The sequence below is a fragment of the Nematolebias whitei genome, chromosome 6 (genome assembly GCF_014905685.2).
Source record: "Nematolebias whitei isolate Nwh7 chromosome 6, NemWhi1, whole genome shotgun sequence".
NCBI lineage: Eukaryota > Metazoa > Chordata > Actinopteri > Cyprinodontiformes > Rivulidae > Nematolebias > Nematolebias whitei.
This window is the reverse complement of record NC_056503.1, coordinates 36,936,272-36,961,050: the sequence shown is the minus strand read 5'-3', so window position 1 is coordinate 36,961,050 and position 24,779 is coordinate 36,936,272. Positions and strand designations below refer to the sequence as shown.

At 41.6% G+C, this 24,779-nt stretch overlaps 1 protein-coding gene across 1 annotated transcript; it reads left to right on the top strand.

The window, feature by feature from the left end:
* The first annotated feature begins 8,336 nt into the window (after positions 1-8,336).
* Positions 8,337-24,307, top strand: taok1a (TAO kinase 1a). The gene is made up of 20 exons (XM_037678244.1): positions 8,337-8,390; positions 13,926-14,172; positions 16,054-16,125; positions 16,355-16,456; positions 16,567-16,612; positions 16,724-16,820; positions 17,605-17,718; positions 17,829-17,920; positions 18,246-18,339; positions 18,427-18,508; positions 18,621-18,788; positions 18,899-19,099; positions 19,303-19,431; positions 19,677-19,913; positions 20,280-20,408; positions 20,539-20,742; positions 20,888-21,127; positions 22,572-22,784; positions 22,915-23,097; positions 23,471-24,307. The coding sequence occupies exons 2-20, from the start codon at positions 14,041-14,043 to the stop codon at positions 23,987-23,989; spliced, it is 3,054 nt and encodes a 1,017-aa protein (XP_037534172.1). The 5' UTR covers positions 8,337-8,390; positions 13,926-14,040; the 3' UTR covers positions 23,990-24,307.
* The last annotated feature ends 472 nt before the right edge of the window (positions 24,308-24,779 follow it).

Genomic DNA, 24,779 nt, shown 5'->3' with positions numbered 1-24,779 from the left:
TATATACTGTATTTAAGGTCCCCTCCCTGGGCTGCCACCTTACCGTGGTGGAGGGGTTTGAGTGTCCCAATGATCCTAGGAGCTATGCTGTCAGGGGCTTTATGCCCCTAGTAGGGTCACCCATGGCAGACAGGTCCTAGGTGAGAGACCAGACAAAGTGCAGCCCAAACACACCCCTATGATGAAAAACACAAATGGACCTAGTGTTCCCTTGCCCGGACGTGGGTCACCGGGGCCCCACTCTGGAGCCAGGCCTGGAAGTGGGGCACGTGGGCGAGTGCCTGGTGGCCGGGCTTTTACCCATGGAGCTCGGCCGGGCACAGCCCGAAGAGGAGACGTGGGTCCCCCTTCCCATGGGCTCACCACCTGTGGGAGGGGCCAAAGGGGTCGGGTGCAATGTGGGATGGGTGGTGGCCGAGGGCGGGGACCCTGGCGGTCTGATCCTCGGCTACAGAAGCTGGCTATTGGGACGTGGAATGTCACCTCACTGGTGGGGAAGGAGCCTGAGCTGGTGTGTGAGGCTGAGAGGTTCCGGCTAGAAATAGTCGGACTCACCTCTACGCATGGCTCGGGCTCTGGAACCAGTTTCCTTGAGAGGGGCTGGACACTCTTCCACTCTGGAGTTGCCCCTGGTGAGAGGCGCCGAGCAGGCGTGGGCGTACTAATTGCCCCCCAACTTGGTGCCTGTGTATTGGGGTTCACCCCCGTGAATGAGAGGGTGGCCTCTCTCCGCCTACGTGTGGGGGGACGGGTTCTGACTGTCGTTTGTGCTTATGCACCAAACGGCAGTTCAGATTATCCACCCTTTCTGGAGTCCTTAGAGGGGGTACTGGAAAGTGCACCTTCTGGGGACTCCCTTGTTCTGCTGGGGGACTTCAATGCTCATGTGGGCAATGACAGTGAGACCTGGAGGGGTGTGGTTGGGAGGAACGGCCCCCCTGATCTGAACCAGAGTGGTGTTCTGTTGTTGGACTTCTGTGCTCGTCATGGATTGTCAATAACGAACACCTTGTTCAAGCATAAGGGTGTCCATATGTGCTCTTGGCACCAGGACACCCTAGGCCGCAGTTCGATGATCGACTTTGTCATCGTCTCATCTGATCTGCGGCCACATGTCTTGGACACTCGGGTGAAGAGAGGGGCGGAGCTGTCAACTGATCACTACCTGGTGGTGAGTTGGCTCCGATGGTGGGGGAGGATGCCGGTCAGACCTGGTAGGTCCAAACGTATTGTGAGGGTTTGCTGGGAACGTCTGGCAGAGTCTCCTGTGAGACGGAGTTTCAACTCCCACCTCCGGGAGAACTTTGAACATGTTCCAAGGGAGGTGGGGGACATTGAGTCTGAGTGGACTATGTTTCGTGCCTCTATTGTCGAGGCGGCTTACCAGAGCTGCGGCCGCAAGGTTGTCGGTGCCTGTCGGGGCGGCAACCCTCGAACCCGATGGTGGACACCGTCGGTGAGGGATGCTGTCAGGCTGAAGAAGGAGTCCTATCGGGCCTTTTTGGCCTGTGGGACCCTGGAAGCAGCTGATGGGTACCGGCAGTCCAAGCGACATGCGGCTCGGGTGGTTGCTGAGGCAAAAACTCGGGCATGGGAGGAGTTCGGAGAGGCCATGGAGAACGACTTCCGCACGGCTTCGAGACGTTTCTGGTCCACCATCCGGCGTCTCAGGGGGGGGAAGCGGTATGCCACCAACACTGTTTATAGTGGGGGTGGTTTGCTGCTGACCTCAACTCGGGATGTTGTGGGTCGGTGGGCGGAATACTTTGAAGACCTCCTCAATCCCACCGGCACGTCTTCCACTGAGGAAGCGGAGCCTGGGGACTCTGGGTCGGGCCCTCCAGTCTCTGGTGCTGAGGTCACCGAGGTGGTTAAAAAGCTCCTCGGTGGCAGGGCCCCAGGGGTGGATGAGATCCGCCCAGAGTTCCTTAAGGCTCTGGATGTTGTAGGGTTGTGTTGGCTTACGTGACTCTGCAATGTTGCGTGGACATCGGGGGAAGTTCCCCTGGATTGGCAGACCGGGGTGGTGGTCCCCCTATTCAAAAAGGGGGACCGTAGAGTGTGTTCCAACTACAGGGGAATCACGCTCTTAAGCCTCCCTGGTAAGGTCTATTCGGGGGTTCTGGAGAGGAGGGTCCGTCGGATAGTCGAACCTCGGATTCAGGAGGAACAGTGCGGTTTTTGTCCTGGCCGTGGAACACTGGACCAGCTCTACACTCTCAGCAAGGTCCTGGAGGGTGCGTGGGAGTTTGCCCAACCAGTCTACATGTGCTTTGTGGACTTGGAGAAGGCTTTCGACCGCGTCCCTCGGGGGGCCCTGTGGGGGGTACTCTGGGAGTATGGGGTACCAGGCCCTTTGATACGGGCTGTTAGGTCCCTGTATGACCGGTGTCAGAGCCTGGTCCGCATCGCCGGCAGTAAGTCGGGCTTGTTCCCGGTGAGAGTTGGACTCCGCCAAGGTTGCCCTTTGTCACCGATTCTGTTCATAACTTTTATGGACAGAATTTCTAGGCGCAGCCAAGGTGTTGAGGGGATCCGTTTTGGTGGACTCAGAATTGCGTCTCTGCTTTTTGCAGATGATGTGGTCTTATTGGCTTCATCAGATCGTGATCTACAGCTTTCGCTGGAGCGGTTCGCAGCCGAATGCGATGCGGCCGGGATGAAGATCAGTTCCTCCAAATCCAAGGCCATGGTCTTGAGCCGGAAAAGGGTAGAGTGCCCTCTCTGGGTCAGGGAGGAGGTCCTACCCCAAGTGGAGGAGTTCAAGTATCTTGGGGTCTTGTTCACGAATGAGGGAAAAATGGAGCGTGAGATCGATAGGCTGATAGGTGCAGCGTCTGCAGTGAAGCGGGCGCTGTACAGGTCTGTCGTGGTGAAGAGAGAGCTGAGTCAAAAGGCGAAGCTCTCAATTTACCGATCGATCTACGTTCCCACCCTCATCTATGGTCACGAGCTTTGGGTTGTGACCGAAAGAATGAGATCTCGGATACAAGCGGCCGAAATGAGTTTTCTCCGCAGGGTGTCTGGGCTCTCCCTTAGAGACAGGGTGAGAAGCTCGATCATCCGGGAGGGACTTGGAGTAGAGCCGCTGCTTCTCCACATCGAGAGGAGCCAGTTGAGGTGGCTTGGGCATCTGTTTTGGATGCCTTCTGGACGCCTCCCTGGTGAGGTGTTCCGGACACGTCCCACCGGAAGGAGGCCCAGGGGAAGACCCAGGACACGCTGGAGGGACTACGTTTCTCGGCTGGCCTGGGAACGCCTCGGGATTCCCCCGGAAGAGCTGGCCCAAGTGGCTGGGGAGAGGGAAGTCTGGGCCTCCCTACTTAGGCTGCTACCCCCGCGACCCGACCCCGGATAAGCGGAAGAAAATGGATGGATGGATGGATGTATTTAAGGTACCACAACATGTTAATTAAATAATGACCATCCAGCCATTATCTTTACCCGCTTCGTCCTTTTCGGGTCGCGGGGGTCACCGGTGCCCATGTCCAGCAATCACAGTGCTAGAGGTGGGGGACACCTGGACAGGTCTCCAGTCCATCACAGGGACACATAAACGAGACAAACAACCATTCACTCTCTCACTCACACCTAGAGACAATTTAAAGTTACCAATCAGCCTAACATGCATGTTTTTGGTCTGTGGGAGGAAACCGGAGTACCTGGAGAAAACCCACACATGCACGGAGAGAACATGCAAACTCCACCCAGAAAGGCCCCCGGACCGGGATTTGAACCGGGGACCTGCTCGTTGAGAGGCAGCAGTTGCACCACTGTGCTGCTAAATTATGACTGTAAATTCAAACTGTATTAGAATGGAATGTATTAGATTCAAGCAATTCAAAAACATTACAACAGAAGTTTTATTACACGATGTGCGGTGTCATGCACCGTTTTCCAACATTTACAGAAAAGATTGTTTTAGAAATGAATAGTCATTCTAAATTTTCTTCTGATAACTCTGTTCAAAGAGGTTAAGCACATTTATCACCAAAGTGTTACACCACCTCTCGTTTAGCAACATTCAGTTTGACTACTTGGAAATATAAAAGATGCAGTTTTCAAAATTTTGATTAATACTTTTCTCCGGCATCATAACTACACCATCATGATGCAGTTTTAACTGTGCACTAATAACAGGCTAAACAGTAAATTCATAATTTACAATATTGTGTACAACTCAATGGATTTATTGTGGTGGATACTAAAAAACAGCCAAAGATAATGATAATGTCTTATGTGTTGTCATCAGTGTATGTTCCCGTACAACGGCGAAATTGGCTCTCTGCATTTAACCCATCGCACCTGGGATACACTCAGGTGGAGCAGTGGGCGGCTATGGCGCCCGGGGGGCAATTGGGGATGGGGTGTCCTGCTCAGGGGGATCATGAGATGTGAAATGACTGGAGATCGAGCCTGGGTCTTTCGGGTCCCAGGTCGGCTGCCCTGCCTCTACCCCATCTCGACCCCCTAAGAAGGGTTTATTGATTTTCACTTGACTCTAAAATGAGTCCTCATTCAGAAAGGGCAGCACTGTTCCTAGACTGATTACGAGTTTGTTTAGGATTATTTTACATGGCAGAAGCTATAGGTTTACTAGTTGACTCGGTGAGAGGATGACAGAATTGTCTGTAAAAAAAAAAAAGGGGTGGGGGGGAATGTTCAAAGATTATAACCATAGTTACATGTAAAAACAATTTTGTTAATTTGTTTAGAGCCTTTAAATCACATTGTGCAGTTCTACCTTAGAAGATATCTTTTTTTTTTTTTTTTACAATTCTATATAAAGTTTATTATTGAACATAACAAAAATGGCAAAGCATTCTTCATTAAGATGTAAACCCCTTTCCATAATTCTTTCTGCTGTATTCACATATTTGGATTTTTCTTTTTACATATACAAGTCTAGGCTGGACTATTGCAATGGTTTGTTATCTGGGTGTCCACATACTTGTTTAAAAAGTCTTCAGTTGATCCAAAATGCTGCTGCCAGACTCTTAACTGGAGTTAGTAGGAGAGATCATGTCTGTCCATTTTTAGCTTCTCTCCATTGGCTCCCTGTTAAATCCAGAATTCAGAATCTTACTTCTAACCTACAAAGCTCTCAACAGCCTAGCTCCAGCTTATATTTGAGATGTTATTGTTCCATATTTTCCTAACAGAGCACTTCATTCTCAGACTGCAGGTTTATTTGTGGTTCCTAGAGTTTCCAAAAGCAGAATGGGAGGACGATTGTTCAGTTGTCAGGCTCCTCTCTTGTGGAACCAACTTCCAGTTTCTGTCCATGAGGCTGACACATTGTCCAGTTTTAAGACTGGGCTTAAGATTGTCCTTTTTGATAAATCCTATAATTAGGGTTGGCTTGTTATGATGTCAAGCTTAGACTAATAGAGGACAAACTGAGCTAATTTCCTTAAATGATTTGCTAAAATTGAATAGTATTCATCTGATACAATTCCTATCTTAACATGTGATTCTCGACCTGCCATTGTGTATCTGTTCCTACCAAACCCAGCCAAGTATGACCGCTTGTCCTGAGCCTGGTTCTGCTAAAGGTTTCTTCCTCAAGAGGGAGTTTTTCCTTTCCACTGTCGCCTTCATGCTTGCTCAAGATGAGAATTCTGCGATGGCGTTAAACTCAAAGCAGTCTGCTCCTCATAAATAATGTTAAATTATTTTTATATATGAATGTTTCTATTCATTGCCCTGAGATGGATTCTGTTGTGACTTGGTGCTATATAAATAAACTGAATTGAATTGAATTAATATAAAAACTGATGCTGTTTGGTGTTCAATTAAATACACAGATTTTTCACATTTGGTTGTTTTAAAATCCTGACACCGAGTTGGAAATGAGGACGCACTTCTCAAAAACAACATTATAGGATGACAACATAACGTGCTGTCTTTGTCTATTTTTAAATTTTCTTTATATTTTGGATAATGATCTATTTCCATTCTGACAAAGCTATACTTTGTGTGCCATATTTGGGGGGGGGGGGGGGGATATAAAACCATTCTGTTCATTTCCTGTGAAATCTCCTATAATCTATTGAGAAACTTGCACTGCTGCTGATTTGGATATTTGAAGGAAGTTCAGTTCAAGGCCTTGGTAGGCTTTATTTGACCCACCAGCCTGCTTGGGATCAAATGGCTAAAATAAGATGAGTATAAATACAGCACTCTGTCCAAGTTAGGATTTTAGCACTCCACCATCTACATAAACAATGCCGAGGGAGCAGGTTCAAGTTCCTCGGCATTCACATTACTGAGGATCTGTCCTGAACATTACATACAGACACTGTGGTCAAGAAAGTCCAGCAAAGTCCTAAGAAGACTAAAGAAGTTTGGTACGAACACCAGCATCCTCACTAACTTTTATAGGTGCACCATTGAGCCTGTAGACAGGCTGCATCACAGAGTGGTATGGAAACTGCACCAGTCCGAAAGCTCTACAGAGGGTGGTGCAAACAGCAGAGGACATCACTGGTAGCAGTCTCCACACCATCCAGGACATCTACCACAGTTGATGTCTGCATAAAGCATGCAGCATCATTAAGGACCACACCCACCCAGCATAAGGACTCTTCCATCTACTCCCTTTAGGCAGACGATACAGGAGTCTGCCATCATGCACGAAAAGACTCAAAGACAGTTATTATCCACAAACTGTCAGATTACTGAACTCGATAATAATACTGAACAATTTACAATAACATAGCACCAAGCCACATCTGTGACACCTAATATGTTTATTGCTGCTGCACTATGTGGTTGTATCATGTATGTATGTCATATTTTCTGCCATACATGCCATATATCATGTATGTTACCATCATAATGCAATTAATCTCAATGTTACTCATTACCTGTGCAATATTCACACAACCTGTGTAATTTATGTTAGTTATGTGCAATATATACCTGTGAAATACTTATTTGTATAAAATTCATCCTACTTGCATCATTATATTCTACCATGTTTACTATATTTATTTTGGACCTTGTGAATATTAAATTTATTCTTCACTTTTTGGTACTTTATTTTGTACCCTTTATTAACCTTTATTTAACCAGGCAAATCCAATTGAGATCATAAATCTCTTTTGCAAGGGAGGCCTGGGCCTGAATATTGCATGCTTTAGTATTTCTTGTTAGTTAGTTTGTTTTATGTTTTTTTTTAGTGAGTCAAATCAGTTCTTCTCATCCTGAACATTTCATTGCATTGTTGACCTTGTGTTCAAGATTCAGGATTCAAGATTCTTTATTTGTCATTCCACCACATGTGGTGGAACAACATTGTGTACACAGGGTCCCAGTTACATCCAACAAAAGTGGCTCAATGAGACTAACCTGTATAAATAAAGGCTAAATGAAAAAAATAAAATAAAATGTAAAAGAAAATGAACTAAGAAAATATTAATAAAAATACACTAAGCACTAATAGCATAAAAAAAACAATACACCGAACAGCAGCACGAACATGAGTCAGTGTGAGCAGATGAGTACGAATGAACACAGCAACATGAAACAGATCAGCAGCAACATGATGTGATTCTTCACAGTGATTATCTTGGTTAGAGATTCATGAGTCTAACAGCTTCAGGGTAGAATATGTTCCTCAGTCTAGTGGTTCTACACTTAATGCACCTTAACCTCCTTCCTGAGGGGAGCGAGGCAAAAAGTGTGTGCTGGGTGAGTGGGGTTCTTCATGATGCAGGCGTTAACCTGCAAATGACAAATTAACAGCAAAACACACAATTATACTAATGTGTGTCTATTGCATGCTGTAAACTAAAATAAGCCTTTTTAAAACATATATTTATATATATCCCCCCACCCCCCAAATACGTATTGAAATGTTGGATCAGATTCATATTTGTGTATTAATAGTAAAAATAATTACAAAAGTACATTCCAAACACATTCCAAAATACATTTTTCCCCAGTCAGTAATACTATTACCCAACAAATGCTTTGTCGCAGTTGAATATTTACGGAGCAAACTTTTTGAGCTTTAGTATTTTTCAAATTGTGCTCCAGTGTTTCCGCCTGTGGATGTTCCTGGGTCAGACAGAGTTTACTGCAACAGGCAGGGCGGAACTGCTGCTAGCAGCATGTTGAAGGCGGCCAGGCTCAGCTAGCGCTACGCACACAACTGAACAATTTACACACCACTGGGGCTACGTGAAATAACCAGTCTGTGTACGGACTTCGCCGACACCGCCGTGACTTGTTTGTACGGGGGTGATTTTTGAGCTCCCCTCGCGATTTTTTTTCTCCCCAGCGTGTTTTCACGACGTAAGGCGGCGGTTGAGGGCTCGGCAGCCATCTTTGGAGCTTTCCTGGGAGTGGGATCTGACTGCTGTGGAACCCCAGCTACTTCAAGGGTGGGCATTTTTAAATATTCCCCCGATTTGTCCAGTTTAATGGTTTGACAGCGTGAGAAACCGCAATACCTTAGCGCACCGAGTTGTCATGCCGCGAATAAAACTGGAATAAGCACTTTATATTCCCAAACAATTTGAGAATACGACATTCACAGCGTTCAAGCTGGCCTGTCAGAGCAGGGAGTTTAGCTAGGTGGCTAAGCTAACAAATTCCACCTGAAATACTCTTTTGTTTTTTTACTCAAGATGCAGCTCAAGTGAAAAAGTTATTGCAGGGAAGTTAAGCTGAACGGCAGCTAGTAAGGCTGGACTGCTAGTAGTTAACCTCAGAAGTATTGTGGCCTTTTTGACAAGCTAAACTTTAAAGATTTTTTAGACCAAAACAGCACCATATGTAAAAATTGCCATCCATCCATGGCCTTGTTGTTGTCCATCAGACTTATCAGCGTTATAATTTGATTTTGTGTTGGAGGAATGGCTTAAAAAACATTTTTGCCCAAACATGCTAAAAGCAATTTTTCTTTTTTTTACCATAAATACTAGTATTTTAGAAAATATCAATTTAAAAATTCACCAAGAGTAATAACTAAGGTATAATATAAATGATCCAATTCAACGTATAAGTTGATAACTTTGAGACTGTTTTTATTTCTGGTGTTTTAAGTTTTCCATAATATATAATTAAACTTTCAAATATATGCAATATGTTTTGCATATTTTTCCCCAAAGCTGACCTAAACAACAGTTTTTCTGGTTATGTATTGCATCTAAACCTTATTTAATTAAATATAAACACACACCAATGCACTCTTTCCTTAAGTTGATTAAGACGCCTTATGGCAAAGTCTTCTGGACCAGTGAAATGTGTTTAGTCTCACATGGCTTCTTAGAGAGTCAAACCTTGATCAAGATTGTTTTTAATTTACTGTCAAACTTTTCAGTGCTTGCTTGTTTCTACTTTTATGTCAGTGATGCTCAAAATTCTCATTGGGGCCCATTCCTACCTCCCTGTAGCAGTGCAAACAGGAAGTGCTGAGAAATGCAGTGTAGTGAGGGCATACATCGGGAATTCCAGCCCTCCAGCTTTGTTGTCCAGTCCTGCTGCATTCTTGTGCATTTGTATGCACTAGTTGGAAGGCTTGGGTGGTTTACAAAGGTGTTGGTTATCAATGTTCGCTTTTTTCCCCCCTCGCTTGTCCCTGATCAAAAATCCAAAGGACAGCTCAAAAGCTCATGCAACCATGTCATAAAGAACAACAGCAATAACCAGGCACAGTCATACATGGTAATGAGGCTTTATTTTCAGGGCTGTGGCTGCATTTGTGTAGAATAGTGGGTTGTTCAGTGTTGTGAGACAAAAGATGTCTGCCTGAGCTGGGGGCTGTTTCTCCCAGGCCGGGGAAGAAGTCTTGTGACTCTAGCGTCAGCTCTGCATCTGTTTGCAGCTGATCATCTGAGCTGCATGAACTCTGAATTTTCCTCAGCGATCTTTCACAGCCTATATCGATATAGCTGTAATAACGGTTTTGTCTCAAAAGTTTAGACTTGATATAGTAGTTTTGAATACATTCACTACTCTTCAGTATTTTTTTTAAAATACATTGTCTTTTTAAATGGTAAAAACTGAGTAAAACACATTTTGCCTCATTATCTGTAGCCATGAAAATAATTTTGGTTTTATATGGTTGTTTTATGGTAAAGTTAAATAACTTATGGATGTTTTTTTGTCCACGTCCATTTATTGGTCACATTTAGAAAGCAGCAGACAAAACATTGTTTTTAATCTGCTTTGTTTTGGTAAGGATAGTTAACACTGCTATGGATGATATTGGAAAAAAAAAAAAAAAAGCACTAATATTAAAAAAAAATTAAACTGGAATTATATGTAATAATGGGTGACAGTCCTTCTATTAGCCTTTCAGAGTGGACACGACTGACTTCCTGTGAGCTTAATATCCAAGAGATGTTTACAAGAAGCCCAAAGATTATTTTAGTCCAGTGTTTGTTGGTTTTTGAACTTGATCAGGCTCAGTCATGCAGCCTTTACGATCTGAATTCTATTATGCAACTTATTCCTAGCCCCATGATGCTTTGCCTGAATTTTGGGCGCAACTTCCGGCACGAACCAGAACTGGCATTTGTTTATGTGCAAACAGTACGAGCTACTGTAGTTTCCCGAAGCACTGTGGATTTAATTTAAACATGTTGAAACCCCACCTGTCGAAGCTCTAACAGGACAGTAAAATCATACCGCTGCCAACTGCAGATGAGGGATGGAGGACGACCTGAAGAAGTGGCAGCAGATTACATCTACTAGCATATTTAGCTATTTCATTAACTCTGTTGCTTCCGACGGTGAAGTGATGAACAACCTGAAAAGCTCTGAGGCGTATTAGTATCTACACAGTAAAAAGGTTGGTCGTGTTTTGTTAAAAGAGGTGGGACACAATTTTATTTACCTTAAAGCTGACGTAGAGACCAGCCAAAGCCTTAAAGTCCTCCATCACTGAGCTTGGGTTAATTGCAGAGAAAATCGTAAAACCAAAGACGAACAAGTACAATAATGCAGTTGTGCCCTTCATACACTTGAAATCATACCTGATATTCTTGTCACACTGTTTTCAATCCTTCTGAGGATCAAGCGTCTCCTCTGGTTTATTGTAGCCCAGCCACAAAGTAGGATGCAGGTTTTCCTCCGTCGGCCGTTTGTCAACAAATTGAAATGAGCACATACACCATTTTGAGTGGTCTCTAAGTTCACATTTTTCAGCCACATTCTTCTTAATTCCTCATCTGTAGGTAGGTGATGGAAACTATAGCGCTTTTCACAGGAACACTTTTTTTTGTTTGTTTTGGGTCTGTGTTCAAGAAACTTTTGTTGTAGCCACTGATTTAGTTTGGTCTGGTTGTTCGTGCAGCCGTGAACAGCACAACAGGCACCTGAACTCCACAAAGCTATTTTAGTAAACTTCATGGTTGTTAAATAAATGTGAACAATACAAAAACAGTGTTTTATCTGCTAAACTGAATGCAAATTACTTTCAAATAAACAGCAGTCCGTGCACCCCTACCATGGTTCACCAGTCCTTTTTACTACTTCCGGTGTCTGACAGTAAGTTGGGCACATAATCATTTATACAGTAGAGCCCCCAGGAATAAGGTGTATAGGTATCAGTCTGCGAGTCTCCATGTTCCTCTTGACTGTGTTAGTAAAATATACTCCTAAGAATACATCGACTACACGTGGACTATGATTAAATTTTTTATTTAAAAGTGAATTGCAAAGAAGCTTGAGTACTTTGAGAAGAAGAAGGGAAACACAGACGCTTGTTTCAAAGTGATATTGTGTGAAGAGTTTCATCATCATTCATCCATCCATCCATTATCTTTACCCGCTTCTTCCATTTTGGGTCACGGGGGTCGCCAGTGCCCATGTCCGGCAATCTCACCATCATTCACTTTTGTCCAATTTGCTACTTTGTGATGCTAAGGATGCTTCCCATTCTCAAATATCTTTTCTGGTAAATTGAGGTTGACAAACAAGCTTTTCACCACCTGTCAGAATGGAGCATGTAACTACTAATTAGTCCAACGCTAAGGCAAACACCTAAGTGCAGCAAACCTAACAATACAATACAAGCATAGTTGTGTTGGCAAAGTAAATGAATTTGCACATACATACTTCTTAGTTGTGTAGATGACAGCAAATATGTTGCTATTTTCTCATAGCTGCAGTGCTGGATTGTTGGACCTGCTCAGTGATCCCAAACAGCAGCTTAAAAGCAACAAAATCAGAATGTTTGTTTCAGTCTTGTTGCCACAAAGATTAAAATACTATGTTGAGCAAATGTTATCTTGATCCAGACATGTAGTAAAGTAAAGTGCTATGTGTTGCAGTGTTTCCCCTAGTTAACTTGCCATGGCGAGGTGCGCATCTCATCCATGATTTTTGTTGATGGGTGGGGATGAAGACATGTCTGAGCGCAGCTTGTACTAACAGTTTTTGAGCGAGGGCGGGGGCGTTCAGCATGAGGGAAGAGGCAATGTGAGTGCTGCCTTTAGCTTTTTAGCTAGAAAGCCTGTATTTCGTGCTGCTAGCTTAGTGCTATGTCAGGGGGTGGGGGGTTTGGTAGGCAGGGTGCTCAGTTCTGTTGACGGGGTGGGGCACCCCGCTTGTATAATGGTAGGGGAAACACTGCATTGTCATTGTATGTTCCCATACAATGGTGAAATTGGTTCTCTGCATTTAACCCATCGCACCTGGGCTACACCCAGGTGGAGCAGTGGGCAGCTATGTAAGAATGTAAGTGCCCGGGGAGCGATTAGGTAATTTGACAAGGCATGAAATGTGCTGAAAGTGCTCAGAAGGCATGGTGCACTGAACAAAACCTCTCGTCTTTACACTGAGAGGGGTTTAAGGCAATTGTTTGCATTTCCTGAACTAGAGAGGTGGACCAACTTGCTGCCCTGCATTCAGCTGTGCAGTGAAAAAGAAATGGTTAGTACCGTAAATATATATATATATATATATATATATATATCTCAAAACGGGCTGAGAAAAGGTCTTCTCAAAATGGCTCTTGGTTAGAAACGTTTCTTGTGATCTAAAACTGTTTTGATCCACTACATCCGATACTGCAGCCCCAGCAGATAGTTGTAAAAAAATCACTTTCCACCACCGCTTTATTTGAGATATTTATCATCTTGCTTTAAACATTAAGGGACCTAAGCTTAAACAATAGGTAGAGGTAGAGTCTGTTGCCAGGTATCTGTTGTCTTCCACTTCTTCTGTCTGCTTAAAATCGTGTTCCTTTTCAAATCCACAATCACATCCTTTGTCTTGTGTTCAAGATGAGGTGATTGTTCCCACACCAAAGCTGTAAAACTGTCCACCAGTTCTCTGTACTCAGCCTCCACCACTGACACACCCCACAGCTGTAGTCATCTAAGTATTTCTGAACATGACACATGTCTGGGTTGTACTGGAAGTCTGGGATGTACAAAGTAAAGCAAAATGGTCGTAGTTCACTTCCTTATGATGCCCCACACAGATTCTGTTGTTGCACAAGGGTTAGAAATGTTTATGAAATTACTAATAGATCTTTTGTACAAAACACTATAATGAAGTTATGCATTCCAGTAGTCGTGTCATCGTATTGCTTTATTTTCTTAGGTATTTTTTCTTCTTACATCTGTCAGTTTTTTCAACACCAGTCATTAAAGGTGTGAGATGAAGACGTCTGATTGTTTCACACTGGTTTCATTACTATATTGACTATTTCTATGGGAACAAGAGATCTATGCTGGAGTACAGAACATTTTTAACTGGCCATTCTTTTACTTTGCTACTGAAACTGCAGTTTTCACTAGAGATCAGTGAGAGCCTCTCACTGATCTCACAGGGAAACTTTTCCACTTATAGAACATAATTCATATTTTTAAATTACAAAAACATTGGAAAGAAACATATTGGAGACTGGGGTAAATTTACTCCCAAACATTCAACATCCATTTTGTTTCCTTTTGTATTTTCAGCCCTGAACACATGAAAGCACTGTCCTGCAGATGAGCCATCACTGGGGGCTTTCCCGTCGCTGTCGCAGACCCAGATAGTTTCTGGCGACAGCGGCATTGCCCCCAACTCCCCATTATGCCCAACAACAGTCGGGCGGGGAACCTGAAGGACCTCGAAATCGCTGACCTCTTCTTCAAGGAGGACCCAGAGAAGCTCTTTTCAGATTTGCGTGAAATTGGACATGGCAGCTTTGGTGCTGTATATTTTGTGAGTATTCTTCTAGAAAAGTGAATGGTTGAAATCTTAAATGTTATCTCATTTTAATTTCAAAACTGCTTTAGCAATATCTTTAGAGAAATTCAGCATCCTGTTTTACTTCAGTTCTCTCAACTTTTTGGCACACGTGACTAAAATAAAAACACATAAAGCTTTTTAAAGACATTATTCTCAGTGTATTTCATTCTGATTTGTTAAATGATCAGTAAACATATTAGTTTTCTATATTTAAAGAATAATGTGATAGTAATATTCAGTAAAAAAAAAACAACAACACTTTTTGTATGTTCCTCAATTCCTTATGTGATGTAAAACATTAACATGAAGCAAACTAAAAACTTAAACATAACTTTTGTTTTTTTCATGGTGTCCCAATATGCTTTAAAATATGACAGTTTGAATATGTAGGGCTCTCAATCAGATTATAGATGAAATTAACACAATACAGCAGTAAAATAAATATGGTCAAGCAGTTGGAAGTAGTCTGTCAGTCAGTGAGTTAACAGAATTTAAATCAAATTTATTTATAAAGCACATTTAAGCATAACCGTTGTTGGCCTAAGTGCTGTGCACAAAGGCAACAAATAACAAAAATAGTTGGAGGAAACGAACAAAATAAAACAAGTCAGTTTTCATGCAGTATAAGGTCATATCGGTATGTTATAAGATGTGACTTAAAACGCCAAGAGGTGAGGCCTCTGATATAATGGAGCAGCTGGTTCCACAGTTTAGGAGCTGCAACTGAAAAAGGCCCAATCACCTCTTTGGATCAGCCTTGACCTCAGGACAACTAAAAGCAAATGATCATTAGATCTAAAGAATCTGGAGAGCTCATAAGGCTGCAGGAGGTCAGACAGGTATATAGGGGTTTGTCCATTCAGGACCTTACAGGTCATCAATAAATCTTCAAAATCAATTCTAAAATGAACAGGGATCTAGTGAAGGGAAGCGAGCACCAGAGAGATATGTTCACACTTCTATTCATGTTAAAAGATGAGCTGCAGCATTCTGAGCTAACTGCAGATGTGAGAGGCCAGCCTGGCTAACACCAACATAAAGAGAGTTACAACAATCAGTTACTTGGGAGCTAATAAATGTGTGAATCACTGGTTCAAAGTCGTTAAAGGATTAAAACTGTTTGACTTTAGATGAAAGCCTCAGTTTAAAAAGGGATCTTTTTACTAATCAAGTGTTGTTTCTCAAGATTAAAATTTAAATCAAGAATCGCACCCACATTTTTTATATGAAATTTTACAAATGGCTCCAAACTTCCCAGATCAGTAGGAGAAATGCTACAGTTTGCAAAACTTATCATTTTAATTTTATCATTAAAATTTAGAATGGTTGAAGCCATCCAAGCTTTCACCTCATCCAAGCAATCAAACAGTTATTTTATTGGAATAGATTGATCTTGCTTCAACTGAAAGCAAAAAAAATGTTGAATTTTCAGAGCCTAATAGGAGCATGTAGATGGAAAATAAAGTGGGTTCAAGAATAGATCCTTGAGGAGTGCCACATGTGAGAAGGGCTAAAGAGGAAACAGATTCTTTGAGGCTTACATAGAAAGTCCTGTCAAACAGATAAGACCTGAACCAGTTACCGGTAAGTGCAGAGCATTTGATACCACAGTGGTCCAGCCGGGAGATCAGAGTACTGTGATCACTTCTTATATTGTTGTTACCCATTTCCAAGATGTTTCAGTAAAATGGGTTTTCACAAGTCTTGCTTTTCAATTCAAACGTGATGGTTTAGTACCAGTAATTACTGTGATAATTTATGTATATGTTAGAGCCTGAAGTAATAAAATTATTTCCAAAAATGTTTCGGTTGGTGGGTTGACAATCACAGTTATGTAATGCTTTTGTCTTTCAGGCACAAGATGTGCGGACACATGATGTGGTGGCCATCAAAAAGATGTCTTACTGTGGGAAACAGTCTAATGAGGTCTGGTAGCTTTTACTGACATTTGTCTCGTTCTATCACAACACTGACACGTGAAGTATCAGAATTTAAAAAACAAACTGTGCGTGTGTGAAAGGAGCCAGAAGGTTCTTCTCATTGCTACACAGGACAGATTATAAACTAGAACTGTTTTTATTCTATTTGCAGGTTTAAAAAAAAAAGTTTTAAGAAGTAATAAAGTAATTTTGTCTGAAATAAACTGTTTTTACAGAAATGGCAAGACATTATAAAGGAGGTAAAATTCCTGCAGAGAATACGACACCCAAACAGCATAGAGTACAAAGGATGTTACCTGAGAGAGCATACTGCTTGGGTAAGATTTTATACTCAAGAGTTGCTGATAACATTAATGGATGATTAAAATTTAAAAACCATTGATTGAAAAGTATCAATTCTCATAAAACACTTGTTTTTGTGTTACAGCTGGTGATGGAATATTGTCTAGGCTCAGCTTCAGATTTGTTGGAAGGTGAGTTTGAAGTCAGTTAGTTCATGTGGCTGCGTTACTTAAAGTAGACATTTAAAGTCTATTTGTCATGATTTGTTGTCCGTTACATCACTGATGATGCGTACCTTCCAGTTCACAAGAAACCTCTGCAAGAAGTTGAAATAGCAGCGATTACCCATGGTGCTCTTAAGGGTTTGGCCTATCTTCATTCCCAAAACATGATTCATCGGTGAGTGTTTTTGGAGTTTTGAAGCATGCCTAGACATTATGTCCTCAGGCATTCTGTTTACTTTTTTTTTTTTTTTCCAAATAACACAAGACGGGGAAAAAAAAAGCAAAAACGCCCACAAAAATAAAATAAATGAATCACTTGGAATAGTTTAACTTAGTTGTCAACTATTAAATAAAATAACCTTTCATAATGGATTAGATATTATTTAAAATATTAAGATACTGGTAGATGGAAAAAGAATGAAGAAACATCATTATAGAAATAGAGGTCAAACAAAAGTAATCGACAAAAATTTTAAGGGAAATTGCCATTTGTGTTTTTCAAAAGCAGAAAAAAAAAGTTAAGTTTTTCCACATTGTTTTAATTGTTTAAACAGATCATTTAGGTGTATGTTGATAACTTTTTCAAATTTTATAAGATTGAAAACAACCTTTACCCATCGAAGGTGAGAAGTAGATGAAAAAGACTTCCAATTCAACAACATCTGTTGCCTTGCATGCAAGTTAGCACAGACAATAACGTTGTTTTATTGAAAAGATAGCAAAAAGAAAATATCTTTGTTAGTTTTGGAAAGATGTAAGATTGATGATGGCACTTAAAATAATGCAATAAATGGATCTAAGCCAATCAGCTCTACAGGCTGCTGACTGTGTTTCAAAGCAAATTTCCAGAAGTTGGTCAAGGAAGAATGTTTTCAGAACTCATGGGTATGATTTGCTGAAAACTAGGCATTCTGTTTTCAGAGCAGAACTTTAACCATTTCTCTCCATATGTTTGACAGTGACATCAAAGCAGGAAATATCTTACTGACAGAACCAGGTCAGGTGAAACTCGCAGATTTCGGTTCTGCTTCCATTGCCTGTCCTGCAAACTCCTTCGTCGGGACCCCATATTGGTATGCTACAAAGCTTCTTTATCAAGTGTTGAATGTGGAACAAATCAACTTATTTTTAACAGGTTTATTGTTTCCATAACTGTGTTTTGCTGCATTTCTTGCTTTCTTAGGATGGCCCCAGAAGTAATTTTAGCTATGGATGAGGGTCAGTATGATGGAAAGGTGGACATCTGGTCTTTGGGAATAACCTGCATCGAATTAGGTATGTTCCTGTCCTTTCTGATTTGGTTAATTTTTAATGATTTAACATTTTCCCTTTTTTATTATTTTAATTTGTGTTGTCTTGGCTTTTTAAATGCTTTTACTAGTTGAGTTTAGCCAGCCTGTTTTTGTCTCTTCTCACTTGGCTGGTTTCTGCCATCACATGTAATAATCTTGTGGAGGGAGGGAGGGAGGGACGTGATAATCTTGGGGGGAGGGAGGGAGGGAGGGATGCATGGATGCATGGATGGATGGATGCATGGATGCATGCATGCATGGATGCATGCTTGCGTTCATTCAAAAGTAATCTGTTCTTTGGCTCATAGCTGAGAGGAAGCCTCCACTGTTCAACATGAATGCAATGAGTGCCTTATACCACATAGCACAAAATGAGAGCCCGACACTGCAGTCTAGTGAATGGTGAGTAAATACATAAATTTACCACGTTACTTGTTCATTTCTTTGCTACGTCCTAAAACTTCTCCCCATTTTTCCACCCTGCTATAGGTCGGATTATTTCCGAAACTTCGTAGATTCTTGCCTTCAGAAACTTCCTCAGGATCGGCCAAACTCTGAGGAGCTCCTACAGGTAGGAATAAGAAATGGCCTTTGCAGATTTATTTCATGTTGTGGTCAGTCCTTTAGGCCTTAATGGAAATGGTGAATTGAATGCTGGAAGACTCTTTGTGTTCGTTTCCCAGCATGCATTTATCCAGCGTAAGCGACCAGAATCCGTTCTAATAGACCTGATAAATCGGACCAAGGATGCAGTGAGGGAGTTAGACAATCTGCAGTATCGTAAAATGAAGAAGATCTTGTTTCAAGAAGCCCACAATGGACCTACAACTGAGGCGCAAGATGATGACGAGGTTTGTTTTGTGATCGTTTCATCTGATCACAGCTTGCGCCTGTGTGGTTATTGTGTTTTTAGTATATGATTGTCATAACATAGTTTCTGTTTGCTGTGCTTTACTTGTAGGAGCCCGAACACAATGGGAGTAAGACAGGCACAGTGAACAGTGTGGGGAGTAACCAGTCCATTCCAAGCATGTCAATCAGTGCCAGTTCTCAGAGCAGCTCCATCAACAGTCTTACTGATGCAGTGAACGAGACGAGTCATGTAGGTATAAAAGGAGACCACACAGTGATGTCCAACAGCTCTGTCATACATCTCAAACATGTAAGATATTAAAACTATACCTAACTTTTAAACCTTTTCTTGTATTTCTCATATTTTTCACTATTTGTGACTAAGAGTACCACAAATATTACCTCTGTTACAACTTATTTAAGGCGTAGCAGGTGAAATATAGTGTTGTGCTTTAAATTCTATTTTATTTAGCTTTGTGTGTGCCTCATGGGGCTTCTTCTTATATTCTTTAGGAACAAGAGACAAGTAATGAAGAGTCTGAGCCTCAAAACCGGGCCACAGCAGAGCCACAATCTCCTGTACAAACTCAGAGGCCAAAACGAAACCGTGAACATTTTGCTACTATACGCACAGCTTCAGTGGTAAAAGCACTTTTTTCCTATTTGTTCAAAAGCTTAAATATATATTACTGCTTTTATTTGTAGGACATTTTCCTTTTTGTTAGAAAGGAAACATCACATAATGTCCTACTTCATGATCTGTTAATGCTATGAAGCTAGCTAAAAATATATATTTTTGTTGTGTGTATATACTGTAGTTTGGGTGTGTTATCCTTATGTATTGTTTCCACCCAGTATAAAAAATGTTTTTGTCCTTTCTTTGTCAGCTCACTCGCCAAATTAAGGAGCATGAGCAGAATTCTGAGTTAAGAGAGCAGATATTGGGCTACAAACGTATGAGGCGGCAGCATCAGAAACAGCTGTTGGCTCTGGAAAACAAACTGAAGGCTGAAAAAGATGAGCACAGGCTCCGTCTGGACAAAGAGCTGGAGAACCAGAGGAATAGCTTTTCCCAAGAGATGGAGAAGCTCATTAAGAAACACCAGGCTTCCTCTGAGAAAGATGTAAGCGTTCATCTCTTACATGTTTACTTGAAGCTGTATTTCTAACTTCATGGTAATCAAAATTGTTGGAAAAGCTTGAAAGCAATGAAACTGATTAGATAAATACTTGATGCATTTTGTCAGTCTGGCTCATTAATTTCAATGTTTATTTTCCAACAGTAACTTTTGAAACTTACTAGTCTTAAATTTCTTTCATCTTTACTGTTTTTAAAGTTGCTGTGAAAAAGCTGACAAAGTACAAAAACAAAACCTGTTTTGCTTTGTCTTTCTGCACTAAAAGTTCAGGATGCTTGTCAAATACAGTCTAGCAGGTTCCTCCAACATTAGTCTTTATTTAGCATTGATTAATGTCATTTTTTTTATCAGGCAAAAACCTATGCCAATGATGAAAAGAAGTTCCAACAACATATCCAGAGTCAGATGAAGAAAGAGCTTAACGGCTTCCTAGAATCCCAGAAACGTGAATATAAACGCCGCAAGGAACAACTGAAAGAGGTTTGATGCTTCACATTTTTGTTTTCACGGTTTCTCTTTCACGCTAGCTGCAGCTAGCAAATGTACATCATTAGAACTAGAACTAGAGCCAAAGTTCTGCTGAAAGACCTCAAGTCGTCCTCCTCCTCAGGAGCTGAATGAAAACCAGTCAACACCCAAGAAAGAAAAGCAAGAGTGGTTGTCCAAACAAAAAGAGAACTTCCATCACTTCCAAGCCGAGGAGGAGGCCAACTTGCAGCACAGACAGCAGCAGTACCTGGAGATAGAATGCCGCAGGTTCAAAAGGAGGATCATGAATATTCGCCACACTACTGAACAGGATCTGGTTCGAGAGGTCAGGACTTCCAAATTTGAATGTTATAAAATTTGTCTTTTTTATTTAAATTTTTCTAACAAACTAGATTTGTTATCTTAATTTGTCCTCTGGAAAAGACTTTCTTTTTTACTAATTGTAAATCTCTTCATGTGCTTGTCATAAGGAGTTAAACAAGCGTCAGACCCAGAAGGACCTGGAACACGCCATGCTTCTCCGGCATCATGAGTCTATGCAAGAGCTGGAGCGTCGCCATCTTAACACCATCCAAAAGACAAGAACCGAGCTGATCCGCCTGCAGCACCAGACAGAGCTCACCAATCAGCAAGAGTACAACAAGAGAAGGGAGAGGGAACTCAGACGCAAACATGTCATGGAGGTTCGTCAGCAACCCAAGAGCCTCAAGGTTAGTGTGATATTAGATTTGTATAAAAGTCTTTTCATTATAAAAATAATGGCCTAAGAAAGGTTTTTTTTTTTTTAATATACAGTTCACAAAACTCATTTTTTTACTTGTTGCGGACTGCATAGAAACGCAGCCAGTGTTTCCCCTACCATTATAAAAGCGGGGCGCCCCGCCCCGTCAACAGAACCGAGCGCCCCGTCTATCTGGCAGCTATTATCCTCCTGAAAAGGGTCTTGCTCTTCTATCAACTTTAATGTGGCCCAAACCGCAACAATGTACCCCCACAAATTTGATATCGGTCTGACCGGCCCGGCACCGTGATGTGTGCTATTACTTTTATTGGCATTACCAGTTACCATGGTGATGCAGTTTGCAAACAAGGACACCATTTTTCTCATTGAAAAACACTGACGGAACTCTTAGCAGCTTCTGACTGCCATAGTGAGGTCACATGACCTAGAGTCAAGAGGTCTCTGCTCAACATCAGTGCTAGAAAAACTTAATGTGAATTTATCTATATAACCTGTAAATAGATTTTGTATCTTTTTAGAGTTTTTTTACCTTTTGTACCCTTTTATAATTATCTTGTTATTTTTTATACTTGAATACTATTACCTTTGTACCTGCTAATATAGCCCTGGCAGACACATGTTTGTAATGTTGATAAAAACTTAATAAAAAACAACAACTTTTGGAGCCATGTTGGTTCAAGATGGCTGCCACAGCTACCTCTTAAAACACAAAATTGACTAGAACTCTGTCATTCATTGAGATATTGAGCTGAAATCTGGTGTGGTCGTAGATGAACGTGAGTTGTTATACATTCCTGATGCAAATTTAAAATCCAAGATGGCCACCTTAACTGAATGGGGAAAAAATACGATAACTCAGCTATTTTAAAAGATATTGAGCTGAAGTTTGATGTGGTGGTACCTGACAGGGATGCACAACACATTCTGTATTCAAATCAAAATGCAAGATGGCCACCAAAGCTAATTTAAAATGGACGTAAGTCAGAGGTTTTTAGAGCTACTTGGCTGAAATTTGGTGTATTGGTAGCTGAGAACAATCCCTACAAGACTGATTGCAAATAAAAAAAATCCAAGATGGACACCTGAGCTAAAAAAAAAAAAGGAAGAATACTATAAATCAGCCATTTTTGTAGATATTACGATGAAATTGGTTGTGGTAGCCGAGAGCAAGCCCAACAACACATAATACTGGCAAATCAAAATTGAAAATGGCTGCAACATGGCAGTCCCCATCAAAGTTTCTCCAGGAACTTTCTAGTTTTAAAATAATGCTTTGTGGTTTAAGATTGACTAAATCATTCAAAAATTGAATTTGACTTGTGTTTATTATGCAACACCTGATCTACTAGTTCTACCTAACAATTAAGTTTTGCATGCATTCTCAGTGTAATGTCTTTTTCTCTGCTGTGCAGTCCAAAGAGCTACAGATCAAGAAGCAGTTTCAAGACACATGTAAGATCCAGACCAGGCAGTATAAAGCACTGAGAAACCATCTGTTGGAGACCTCACCAAAGTCCGAGCACAAAGCCATCCTTAAACGGCTGAAGCAGGAGCAGCACCGCAAGCTGGCCATTTTGGCAGAGCAATATGAGCACTCCATTAATGAAATGCTTTCCACGCAGGCGGTGAGTCTGTTAATGCCAGAAGTATCAGATTAGGACAGTTAAAGAACCAGCTCATATTCCAAAATGTCACCTCGAGAGAATTCTGGTTGTGGATACGTTTCACACTTTGGATTCCTGTTTTTGTGTTTAGCTACGCCTGGACGAAACTCAGGAAACTCAGTGCCAAGCCTTACGAATACAGCTACAGCAGGAGCTGGAACTTCTCAACGCCTATCAGAGCAAAATCAAAATGCAGACAGACGCTCAACATGAACGAGAAAAGAAGGACCTGGAAGAAAGGGTGTTGCTCAGATTAGGACTACTGGAACAAAAGGTCTATATATTCTATCTAATCTTCTCCTGTGAGATTTAAGTTTCTTGAATTGGACACATGTTTAGTGGACCTCATTGATTTTTGTCTTATTATAATGCCTCAGTTTAAAGTGAAGGTGATGGGATTGTGTTTGGGTTTCAGCAGTAAAATTAATTTTTTTTTAATCAAGCACATTGGCCTTTGGGTTCAAATGTTCTAGTAATGATCAATTTTAACTGATTTGATAAGCATCACTGACTAAAAAAACATTTCAGAATAAATCTTGTGCTTTTCTTATGGTTTCCTTTTAATAACTACTTTTTTTTTAAACACAGATTATATCAATTACTCAGTCATTTACAAACATTGTTTCTGTTCTTTTTTTCATTTGTAGATTGAGACAGAGATGCAGTCTTTACAAAAAGAACAGCAAGAGCGAATCCGGAGCCTGCTTGAACGCCAAGCGCGAGAAGTTGAGGCGTTTGACTCTGAAAGCCTGCGTCTGGGCTTCAGCAACATTGTGCTATCAAACATCCCCCCTGAGGGTCTCAACAACAGCTTTCCGGGTGCTCCAGGACGTTATAGTCAGCAACTGCACTCGTCTGTGAGCGCTCAGGGGCCAAACTGGAGCAGCCGTGGTTCGAGTTTAGGGTCAAGTCACCGAGGCACCCACCACCACCATCACGCCAGTCTAGGAGGAATGCCTATGCAAGAGAACTGGGGGCAGGTCATGCATGGAGGAGCGGGTCCGCCTCCGTGGGGCCATCACTCAGCTGGATCGCTGGCCTCTCGCAGCAGTGGGAGCATACAGAACAGCCCTCAAGTGATGGGAGGACACGGTGAGCAGGGTATGAGCAGGAGTTCCAGTGTCACCTCTCAGATATCTAACGGGTCACACCTCTCCTACACCTAAACTGCCCCGTCTCTGCCCCAGAGTCACTTTGAGTGAAGAATAACAGCAGGACAGAGTAGGCCATACCTCTGATGCTCGGTCTGTGACAATACCCCTGTACAGATATGGATGTGTGATAAAATAAATGTTGCTCAGGTCAAAAGGGTTGGAAAAGGCACAGCCCGTCCTCACGGCAGTTTATTGGCACACACAGGTTCTTAGATGTATGTTACAAAAGCAGTTTGAGTATTAGCATCCCCTTTTTACACTCGTACAGAGATTTTTTTTTTAATATTGTAAATTTGTTCTATTCACAGCCATTGCTCTCCTTTTGCACATAAAACACTGTTAGAAAGCTTTTGGCGTGTAACAATGTCTTTAATAATGTAGTATCAAACAATCATTAAACAGTTTGGGTTTGGTTTTACTCCCAGTCATATATAATAATGCACTGGCCATTTCTCTGTGGTACAGTGGGGAAAAAACTCTAAACTAACTGAGGAGGCTTTGCTGTTGTCTACCAGCCTGCTGTAACGGTCATTGTGATCAGATGGAGGCTTTAGTTTAGCAAGCATTATTATTGTTATTTTATTTTTCCACATCAACCAAAATGTGATTTCATTAATGCCAAACCAAACAAATTCATCTTTAACTCTTTGAGACATACGCTTCTACTAACACGGTGCCTTTTTAAGGTTTGAAAACAGATAATACAGATTTTATATCTTAACATTTTGAGTTTCATCCTTGGTTTCTGTTCGTTTATAGAGTAGGTTTTAATTCAGGATGTTTTAACAGCAATAGTTAAAGT